Source organism: Erigeron canadensis, chromosome 6, assembly GCF_010389155.1.
Source record: "Erigeron canadensis isolate Cc75 chromosome 6, C_canadensis_v1, whole genome shotgun sequence".
In the NCBI taxonomy this organism is placed as follows: domain Eukaryota; kingdom Viridiplantae; phylum Streptophyta; class Magnoliopsida; order Asterales; family Asteraceae; genus Erigeron; species Erigeron canadensis.
The window spans coordinates 22,453,592-22,465,875 of record NC_057766.1 but is presented as its reverse complement, the minus strand read 5'-3'; the positions used below and the strand labels follow the sequence as shown (position 1 = coordinate 22,465,875).

At 31.4% G+C, this 12,284-nt stretch overlaps 1 protein-coding gene across 1 annotated transcript in view; it reads right to left on the bottom strand.

Moving 5' to 3' along the window:
- The window catches only part of LOC122602921, a 29,633-nt gene extending 17,585 nt beyond the window's left edge, over positions 1–12,048 (bottom strand). The window contains exons 1-2 of the mRNA XM_043775534.1: positions 11,991–12,048; positions 11,503–11,844 (exon numbers count right to left, since the gene is read on the bottom strand). Of these exons, the coding sequence (XP_043631469.1) occupies positions 11,503–11,844; positions 11,991–12,009 (361 nt within the window). The 5' untranslated portion in view covers positions 12,010–12,048. The remainder of the gene's footprint in view (positions 1–11,502; positions 11,845–11,990) is intronic.
- Between the last annotated feature and the right edge of the window lie 236 nt (positions 12,049–12,284).

Sequence of the window (12,284 nt, the reverse complement as noted above, 5' to 3'; positions counted from 1 at the left end):
TATTGTTTTATGAGATTAGTAATGACTCAAACCCTAAATTAATTCTTTCTTTACGTTTTGTTGGCGGTCGAAATTTTTTTTCTTAAAACCTCACGTATAATTCACATGGTTTAACACATTCCATGTTTTCTCTATATCAATTTTTATATACTACTAAACAAAGGTTTTTTTTTAGATATCAACCCAATCTTTCAAAAATCTAATGTTGAATGCTTTATATAAACGTTGTGAATTTTTTTCGGCTAAAGAATTTATTTAAGTTTCAAAATCCAAATCAAAGCACACATAAGACATTCAGATAAATAAATTTATTTTGTTCTTGATTTTTCTTGAAATTCTAATATAACTTCGTTATAAGGAACTGAAGCAACTACGATGCTATGAGGTGATTTTTCGAGGAGCCGATTTAAATCGTACGCACACATTCAGGTATCCAAAGGTAAACAAATTAGTATCTATTGCGATATTTTTATAAGATCATGATTATTGTTCTTTTATATATCAAATATCAAATACTTATTTTCAATATTATGGTTATAGGCAAATACATATTTGAGTATGTTAAATTATGTGAAATCTGCGAAGGAGCTACTCTAAATTAATCACGAAAAACAAATGTTTTGAGATGCATTATTACTAGATGCATTATGTTGAATGAACTTTTGCTAGAATTATAAGTGGTAATTGATTAGGATTGTTTTTTTAGGTGATTTGATTCTTATTAAAAGATGTGGATGTATTGATGATCAAAGGCATGTTGTAAATATATAAAAACAAAATATTATTGTGATCATTGAATATGTTAAACTTGGTCGGAAATAACTCAATAAGCTTATTTATAAGCATGGCATGTTGTCAAGTTTTTTAGAATTTTAATTAATAATCTTTGAAATTTTGCGAAACAAATTTAAAAGAATGGAAGAAAACGATTGTAACTATCAATTATCTTTCCATGGCTAAATTTTATTAAATTGGTTATGTTTATGAAATAAAGCTTACGAATTTATTTGATTCTACAACTTCAGACTCTCCAATCTCCATGAAATACGCAATTGATTTTATATTGGACTAAACTTTGATTTATTTTGTTAAGTTCTCTAAAAAGTTTTACATATTCTATATATTATAAAAGGAAACCAAAGTTTGGTAGGCAAGTTGTCTGTATCTTTCATAGGTCTTCATTTTAACAATCGATTTTAAACCATAAATCGAGTTTGATATAATATACAAACTAATAATATGTTTTCCAATAGATTTTGGAATTTAGTCATTAAAAGGTTGTGGAAGTGAACTTATAAAAGTAGGATGATAGCACAAATATGTTTACTTATATGATTCATCGTTCCCTGCAAAATTTAAACATCTGACTTAGTGACTTGGTCAAAGATTGTGTAAAGATCATAAGAAGAAAATTATTTCCATCTCATTTACATATGCTTATAAATCTTAGAAGCCATTTTATGCCTACTCTACTAGTTGATATTGATATTATAATTACTTGAGATTATTATTACTGAAGGTTATTGGGTAGTTTTTGTGATTGTTATGGCTACCGAATATCCAATATAATTTTCTCATCTAAAAATATTATATGCATGCATGTGATTGAACAAAATTTTTTTTTTGTATAATGAGAAATAAAAGGAAGTATGATGATATTTTTTTTACGTATTATGTGGCTTGTACGAAGCATACGTGAGTCTAAACGAAAATTTATAAACCTTGATTATTTGATTAATTGGCATGACCGGTTGGACCATCCCGGGTCAATGATGATGTGAAATATGTAAAAGAACAACAAGATTCTTCAATTGATTATTTGGATATATGGTACTTTATTGCTCTATAAGAAAGTATATGCCAAGTACGATAAGGATTGTATCCTTTTGAATTGTTGGAACATATGCAAAGAAGGTGTAAGTAGGCCTATACATCGTCCATGTTGACCATTTAGTGTTTTAAAATCGATGCATCGTCTGAATGGGTCATCAAAGTCGCAACATGATGTTTGCGTAATTAATTGTTCATCTTGTAAAATTGATAGCATGTTCCATATTGTATTGGCAATAATGATTAAATTGATTATGATTATTTAGAGCAAAATAAATATGATATGGGGCCATGTTATGTAACATGCAATAATATGAACTCGCATCATGTCAATAGTGTTCCTCCCCATTGAAATTGGTTTATGGTCAGAAACCACATGTCTCATAAGAGTTTTGAATGTGCAATATATGATTAAGTTGCTCCACCACAATGCACAAAGATGAGACTTCAAAGAATGTTGGAAATAATGTTGGGAAAATAGGTGTACCTTGGAAGTGTGTAGGCTCATGCTTTGATTCAGTTCGAAACGGTCTGATTACACTAGACATTAGTATGGCTGTTTTGGGTATGAGTTGGAACATGAAAGAGGTGTACGTATTCAATAAAGCCATCATTGGAATATTTGTTTATGGCTTAACTTTTTCATTGACATGATTTAGTTTTCCCAACATTAGGGGGAGATGTTCCCAACATTAGGGAAAGTAAAAAGCAGCTAAAGAAGTAATAATGAATTATCAAAGATCCTCACACCAATGAATATAAGCTTAAAATTTGTGGGATAATTCATTTAGAATATTTAGTAATTGCCAGCAATGTTAACTGACCAAAAGCTGCTTATGCTCCGATTGATAATGAGTAATAAAAAAGTCGATTCCAAAATAAAAGGAGCATGGAATTTAGATGGTCAAAGTCGAGGTATAAAAGACCCCAAAAGAGATTGATGATGAGAAACTAGACATGAAGGTTTTGAGAAATCTCGGGTACTTGGAAATAATGAGATCTCAATGAATTATGACATGTCTAGATACTTGTGGAATCGAATATAGATAAAGCGACGTCGAGATTGAACGAATATGATAGCGCTAAGAGTATATATGGTGAGGATCTTGAGAGCATGCATGCACATAAAATGTTAAAATATAAATGATTGGCCAAATTGGAAAGACGCTAGTAGTTTGGGACGTGGAGTCCATGCACTTGAAAGTGTGGAATTGATTATGGTGGAAGCAACTATTTAAAGTCTGGCAGTAAGAGAAAATCTTGATTTGCATCTAAAAGAATAAGAATAGAGCTCATTTGATATTGAGATTCCATGAAGGATATAAAATAAATGAAGAATGTCTCATGATTTAGAATGCTTGAAACAGGTGTGAAAAGTTCTCGAGAATAGAAAATATTAAGTATGAAACTTATAAGGAAATCCGGATATGAGTATGATATAGATTTCGTTTATTGTGATGATTTGAATATCAATGGAACTATGAGGAAGTTTCCAATAATGATTGAATAATGGAATGTGAAATAAAAGACAATGATAATCTTGTTTACGAATCTTAGAGATAAATGACGTTCATGGTTGTAACATCCATGAATTTTGACCCGTTGACTTTAAGTGTCATGTTATGAATTATAGTAGTTAAATGACTAATTGTATACTCAATGAGCCGGTTGACGGTGTGCTAGATGTAATGTCGTGGTTTTTGAACTAATTAGTTATGTTGACGGGTCAACCCATGGATCAAAGTCTTGACCCATGACCCACCTTAGTCAACCCAACCCCCACCCACCTTATCCTTTCCTTCCCTTATTCTTCTTATCTCTCTCTTCTTTACTCCCAAGAACACACTCTCCTTTCACTCTCTCTAATTTAATTCTTAGTTCATGGAAATTCAAGCTTAGTTAATGCAAGAATAATAAATCTTATCACCATTTTAACTTCATATCAAAAACTTGGGTTCCAAAGTGTAAGAAATGACCTCATTTGAATCAAAATTCGGGTTTGAGGATTTGTGAAGCTTTTGGTAAGTAAATTCTACTCTATGACCTTCACTTCATGTTAGTAAATGTATCTCTAGTGGTGCCAAAACATTTTCGGGTCACAAATCGGGCCAAAAGTCGAATTAGGGTTTGTCTAGGGTTAGTAATGGGTTAAACCGAATTTGAACTTGAGTTTGGTGTTTTGAAGAAAGATTTTGAAGTGGGTTTGGGTTATTCATGTGTAAACATGCTTAATTATGCTTCATATTGAGTTTTGATGCATCACAAATCGATTTTGGGTGTCAAAAATGAGTTATGGGTTAGTTTTGGTGTGTTTAGGTCGAAATGGGTTGCTGGTACTGAACTGGGTGAGCTGCTGCATAGCTAGTTAAGCTGCCCCGCAGCTTCACAATTCTGTTTTTCAGCTGCTGCGCAGCTAGTTAAGCTGCCCCGCAGCTTCACGAGTCTGTTTTTAAGCTGCGGCGCAGCGATAAGTTGCGGCGCAGTTGGGGGCTTCAATCACTTAACTTTTTTCTAGCTTTAGTTCTAACATCCTAGGATCGTCCCGACCTTTCCTGTATGTACTCTTATGACCTTATTGGTGCCCTACACATGACAAACGAGTCGTTTAAAGTTGGATGTCCTCTTTGGAACCTAATTCAAGACATTAACATAAACTAAATAAACATATAATTTATGTTTGAGAATGAGGCGACCTTGGGGCGACTTCATTTGGGTTAAAAACTATTACATGACCTCCCTAACGACCATGATGGGTCCCGAAAGTCTTTCAAAGCCATAAACCAAAGCTAAAACCTAGTTAGAGAATCGTCCTTGGTGAATAATGCATGTCTTGTATACATTACTAGGTTGTGGACGCGTGGAGCACTATAATCACTTATAATCTCATCTTAATTCGATATTAGCCTCTTTTGCCAATCAAGGTGAGTTCGTATCTCCCTACTCTATTGAGATTCGGGCTGAAAAGTGAACATTGTGTGTTTATTTGTTTGAATTAGTTGTTTGTTGATTGAATGATGATTGATGGATGAATTATTGAAATGTTTTGTGTATGTTGGTATTGAGAAAGGTTATAGTTAGGTTAGATGTACATACATGGAAGTCGACTTCGCTTTCAAAAGGTTTGAGATGTGGAGGGTTAGCCGCTGGTACACCCTGTATACAAACATCGAGGACTCTTTGAAAGCAAGCCCTCTCAAGTGCATGTATGTATAGTTTGATCATATTGTTGGTTATTGGATGTTGGATCGATGGATTGTTGGGCTTGCATTGTGTTGGTTGCCTTGAGATGATTTGGTTGTCTGTTGAGACAAATGTGTTTATCCAGGTATAGACGTATACACTGGTGTTGGTCATCCGGGTTTATAGACGTATATTCGCCGACGTTTTTGAGATGCCAAAATGGTCATGGTGAAGACCTGTGAGTATCGTTGCATAGATGGCATGATGGCCATACATATTATATGTATTTTGGTTTGACATGCATATCATTCACATCATGGCATTGACATTGCATTGATTGTTCTTACATGTTTGTTATATAGTGATGCATTGGTTGGATGACGTGTAAGACTACTTGTATGTGATGATTGTTCTTGTTTTTTTTTTTTATGTATGTAGTTATGGTCGGTGGTTCATCTTGGGCCACCACTACGAACTCACCAACCTCGTGTTGACTTGTAGAACACTTTTCAGGTAATCAGGTGGTTCAAGGATGTGATGCATGATCTGGTGTAGCTTTTGGATTCGGGCATGGACTTTATGGATCAAGGATTCATTCGCCCACTTTTGGATTAATGCTTAGGATGGATAGCCATCTCTAGAATTCTCTTTTGTAAACTTTGATGGTCATTTGCTCCTTGTGCATTGTTTGAATATTTGACTTGATGTGGATTCACCGAATTTATTAATGTCATTTAGTTGCCTACGATAATCCCTCCTTGTGCTATATGATTTCCGTAATATTTCGAGCCCTAGCTCGGGGTGTTACAATGGTTATGAGGTCAAATGATACTGTAATGCCCCTATGACTTTCAAGATAATGATCACAATGTTGAGTTGAAAGTGTCATTGAAACACTGAAATTGAAGCAAAGAGACTTATTTTATTTAGACACTTAATATGTCAAACATCGAATATGTTTGGGAATGATAAGTATTTTAAGTGATGTGATCATGAGGGGGAGAAGATACGCGTTGCACTCTTTTTTCCTTGAGCAAGACTTTGTCCCACTGGGTTTTCCTGTCAAGGTTTTTAATGAGGCAACATCACCAAGCGTATCAAAAGAATTATGTACTCTTTTCCCTTCACTAGATTTTTGTCCCATTAGGTTTTCTTTAGTAAGGTTTTAACGAGACATAATGTCTTTAATCGATGGACATCCAAGGGGGAGTATTATGAATAAATATTATATGGATGTCCATGTATGGTAACTAAATATTTGTATAATGATGGGAGATTTGTTTCTTGGAGAAAACTCTATCTTTGTATCTATATAAACAATGTATTGATGAGATTAATAATAGAATTCTCCATTCTCTCTATATCTCTTATCTCTTGTTCTTTACTATATTGTTCTTGTTTTATGGTTTTACAACATAAATTTTGTTTACGTGAGTAAAAAATAAATAAATATTGTATATACTTATTAGTGTGTAAACATTTTTCTTCATACTTTTAAATGTGAAACTTATAACTTTTTTGGCACTTTTGAATGTAGGCTATTTGTATACATATTTAACTATGAACAACTTAACAATATTTTACGCATTTTTAAAGAGTTGGTAGAATAAGTGCGAACAAACAACAAATTGTTTGTATTGGATTATAAATACAAACCACATTTAACCCTATTGTATCAAACAATTTAACGCCAACGAACATCATGCGAATAGGATTGGAATCATAGTAATTCCTAAGAGTGCGTTTAGTTCAAGAAAACTCCCTTACTTTCCATTTTCATTTTCCAAGAAAACATGGAAAACAGGAAACGCGTTCAAATTGTAATTTTTTAGAAAAGTTTTCTTAGAAAATGAAAATTCCCTTTTCCAACTTTTGCACTAAAATTAGAAAACTGTTTTTTTAGTTTTTGTTTTCACTTTTCTATTTTCTAAACCTAAAATTAGAAAACAAGTGAATTTGAACATGTTTTCTAGTTTTCTAAAATAGAAAAATGAAAACTCTATCTTTTATTTTGAACGCGTTTTCAAAATTTTCAAGATTTTTTAGAAGTGAAAAACCTTTTCATTTTCTAAAAAACTCGAAATGGAAAACTTAAAAACATTTTCTCCAACTAAACGCGCCTAAAGTATTCTTATTCTTATTTTTTATTTAAGTATCTATCTATATTATAGTACATTCACGTGTTCACTGTTTTGTTTTATTCAATAAAACTATGCTATTTCACGATACGCAGCGCGCGGGTATATATTGTTAAAATTGAGAATGAAATAGATTAAGTTGTTGGATTTGATGGTATTAGTTAAGTTTGAGTTTTATAGTTGTTGTAAAAAAAAAAAAAGTTTGAGTTCTATAGTAAAAAAAAATATGTTTCTATATGCTATATATATTGTGCATCAAAAGAAAAGTCCATCCATGATCATACATCTTATCTTTTAAGTTATATGTTACCCCTAAGTTTTATATTCGCGATTAATGTATATTGGCTATTAGTTTTTGAGGTACAATATTAATCTGAATATTCTTATTGTAAGTCCATATAGTCATATTTACAAAATATATAAAAGAAAACAATATTTACATATCAAATTTATGGTTGTTTTCTGTTATATAAGTATAGATACGGTTAAACTAATATGTAAATAACTAAATAGAATATATTTGAGCCACTTTTTGAGTAATAAGTAATTTTATATTGGGGGATGTGAAGGTAAGGTTGTATCACACTCAATTTGGGTAAAAAACCTCTCATATCTTGATTTTCTATTTCATAAAATGATGAGAGTCAAATCATTTATTTAGTATACAAAAATTATTTAATAAATAATGAGTTAATTGCATTTTTGCTCCCTGTGGTTTGTATGTTTTTGTAGGTTCAAGACCTTTTCACGTTTCATTGCATTTTTGGTCCCTATTTTGAAAACCTTTTGCAAATTTGGTACAAATTAACAGTGATTGTTAAGTGAAACCATTAAATGCCGTTACAAATAAAAACGGTGTTTAATTATAAATTTCTAAAAGTGTAAGGGATATTTGTGTCAATAGCGTTAATCAAAAAGTTTGTCCAGTTAACACAATTTATTTCTTTTATTGTTTTTATATCAATTTTTTATATATATAAAAAAAAAAAGAAAAAAGTGTTTTTTTTCCTGCAATCTTCCCTCTCTGATTCCATTTGAATTCGTAAAAATAAAGGAGAAATCGCAAATTTAAGTTTTTCGGCGAATTGCCATATTTTCCGGCAACGGCTTCTGAAGTTTATTTTGGTCAGGGTTTGTGCGCGGTGGAATTCTGAGTCGATTGGTATCAGTTTCGAGTTTTTACTCGAAGTGATATTTCCATATTTTCCGGCGATGACTTCTGAAGTTTATTTTGGTCAGGGTTTGTGCGCGATGGAATTCTGAGTCGATTGGTATCAGTTTCGAGTTTTTACTCGAAAGTGGAGGGAGAAATCGTGAATTTCGTTTTCCCGACGCGTTTTGAATTTTCTAGCGAACTGTTAAACATTCGCCATTGTTTCTTTCATTTAGCGAACTAAATTACAAAACTTTCATTTAGAGAGCTCCTAAACTTTTATAAATTTTTATAAAACAATCACGTGTATATCTTAGTGAAAACATGACAAACTTTTTGACCAACACTATTAACACAAATACCCCTTACACTTTTAGAAATTTACAATTAAACACCGTTATTAATTCTAACAACACTTAACGGCTTCATTTAACAGCCACCGTTAATTTGTACCAAATTTGCAAAAGGTTTCCAAAAAAGTACCAAAAATGCAATGAAACCTAAAAAGGTCCTTAAACTGCAAAAACATACAAACCACCGGGACCAAAAATGCAATTAACTCAAAAATAATATATTAGGGGTTTTTCACCTAAGTTGGATGTAAGTAATGCCACATTCACTTTTTCTTTTTATATTTTAGCATATTAGATAATAGAAAAGATCTTCTCATATCTATTACGAGTAATGATAAATCAACCTAATTGGTGTGCTTAAAGATACGCCTAATAGTAAGATAATGACATGTGGGAATGTCAGGAGACAAAATTAGGAAAGAGAATTAGGGAATCAACATGTTGGATTCCTAAGATTTTAGGTTGATTTTTAGATATATGAGTTAAGTATCATTTTTTATCTACTATATATAGATTTTGCCACTTATTTTTTTTGTTGTTGTATATTATGCATAAGTAGTGATAATACGAATGGCAATGAAGTTAAATAGTGTACGAAGTAGAAAAATATTAAGCTTTTATACCTGACACTTTCATATCAATTATTAAAATATTATTGTTTCAGTTTTAACTTTTATAAAAGGATTTCCAATAATGAAACATATTAAGATGCACAATCTTTGGTAATATTATATATATATATATTGTCGGTAGAGCTGAGATAAAAAAAGATTGAATTCTCTAGCTTCTGATTGGCTGATGGTTTTATTTTCTTGTGTTTTGATTGGTTGAGTCTATTTTTGGAAATGATTTAAAATTTATTTAAGAAGAATCTTTTCATTAGTGAAGTTAAATATAAAACAAATAAATTAGTAATTATATTTGGAATTTAAAGAAGATGCTTAATACTAGATACAAACAAATTATTTAAAAAAAAATATGGAGTATAATAGTTTTTATTTATTTTTAATTTAATTTGAACATAATAAAACCAAATTAATATATGGGTTGGTAAATTGACTGCAGCCTATATAACTAGAACACAATTGTGAAACATAATGAGAAAACTTATTACTATATATTTTTAAACATGTGATTTTTTAAAGTTCGTTTAAAAGAAGTGAATTATGTACTCCACCATTATTGTTCATGCAAGAATTATAACTATTTATAGTGTATAATTTTTCTCAAATTTATAGTTAAATTTTTTTGCAATAAGAGTTTTTTTTTAGCCTACATAAATATTCATAGAAAGTTTTATATATGATATACGTTTGTTAGTTAGGACCACCCCAATTGGGATGACAAGTTATAAATCTTTAACCTTAGTCAAACCCACTAAAGTTTAATATAATAATTACAACCAAAACCCAACTTGCGTCAACCTGTAGGTTTGTGGATTATTAGGTTAAATGGGTTGTTATTGGATCAATTTAGTCAAATTAGTTGTTTTGTAGACAAATTGGTTGACGGGTTGAAATGTCAAATGTGTGGTTTTTTGTCAAACGGATCAGTATTAACTAAAAACAAATTAATATAAAAATATTTCAAGTTGGGAGGTGGACCTAGAGGTGTACAAAAAACCGGGTTGAAACCCGAACCTGAACCCAAAATTGGTCAACAACCGGGTCTGACCCAAGCCGACGGTTACTAACCGGTTTGGGTTTTCGTTTTTATATCAAGTTGAGATCGGGTCTGGCATGAGTTTTTGTAAAAAGAATTTGATAAAACCTGGTCAATACCTAGTTAAAGTTTGACCAAAAACCGGTATCAAACCGGGTTGGGTTGGGTCAAATCCGGTTTTAGCCTCATTGACCAAAAAACCGGGTCGAATTGAGTAAAAAACCGTTTTTGTACACCACTAGGGGGACCTGACAACCAAAGGAGCCAACCCGAACTAACCTGAAAAAAATCAAGTTGTTGGGTTGGCAGGTTGAGATACTTGACCTAACACTGTTTTTCTTCAAATTGAATATTGGGTTAGATTGACTATTGACAACCTTAACATGATATACCCAAAATTACACGTGTGTAAACTTTTATCTAAACTTTATATTCAATCTGTCATATTAAACTTCATGTATCAATAAACATACAAAAAAAAAATACTAATATCATAAGACTCATAAAAATATCAATAGAACAATCTTTACAATTAAACTATACGCTTTTTTTCCCTCTCTTTCACATTACATTTTCTAATAATTTGACGTATATTTTTTGTAGTGTATGATGCATATATCAATTTATCTTTTTACCTGATCGGTTCATATATCAATTTATCTTTTTACCCGGTCACCGACCGAGTATTAATCTAGTTCATATTGTCGTAGATATAAATGAATGGTAATAGTAAAGAGCTTTATATTTTTATGGTTCATATGATTATATAAAGTTAAATACAATCGAAAGAAAAACATTTAAAAATTATGAAACAATCCGTACATCGTACACCGGCAGAGGCGGTACCAGGATAAAATTTCAGAAGGGACAAAATTAAAAAATTCGTGAAAAATAAATTTAAATGAAGGCAAAATGTTTAAAACATATAAAAAAAATTTAAAAATATATGACAAAAAATTTTGAAGGGCCATCAGCCTCTTTGCCCCCTTTAGTACCGCCCCTATGCACCGGTATTACACTAGTACACTATATACGTTCAATATATTTTAAAATTATATTCTTTTAATTTAATTTTACTTAAATTTTTACATCTAAATTCACATACTTAATAATTCATCCAATCTTTAAAGTGTCATAAACATAAAATAATAAAAAATACTGAATTAGCAAAATACGTAACTATTACCTTGGTTACCGACAGAAGGAGCAGCCAAAATATCGTAATTATTATTCAACTTCTTCCAGACATGGTGACTTGTATCTAGGCCGACGACTTTGTTCATAACATCTTGAGTTAGCGAACCAAAGATCCATCCTTTGACTAATGTGTCTGACCTTTTCCATTCCTTGTATTCTGGCTTTCTTTGAGTGCATTTTATAGTCCCATCAATGAATCCTAGCATACCATGGCCCTCCAAAAGGCACGTCATTTGTGCCTGCCATGAACGATAATTCATTTTGTCCGATAGCTTGATGGAAACAAAGTTGGCCGTGTTGACGTGAGTCGGGTATGGGTATAGTTGAACCTCTGTTTTATGTATAGTGGCAATTAATTCATATTAATTCTATTCTCAATCCCTTACTAAAAAAAATATGTAAATGGTAATTCAAAAATGTTTTAAGTATTGCATATTGTATATATATAAAGTGTCTACTAAATAATTGAGCTAATACCTTTGCTATTGTCAGCCATTAGAGGGGATGATATGAATGATGAACGGTATCTAGTGGTGAAGACAATGTATTTGGTTTATTGATTAGAGCTGTGGATGGTTTTTATAGCAATAAGTTAGTACATTATCATTTAATAGCTTAGTTGGTATGTATCATTTAATATAATATGTATATATGTTCGATGTGTTATAGCGTAATTTAATCAGGGATATCAAAATAACAAAGGTCAATCTAATAACATACTAGTCATGATGTTTTGTTTTTTTTTTTTTTTTTTTTCTCATTTGACTTTTG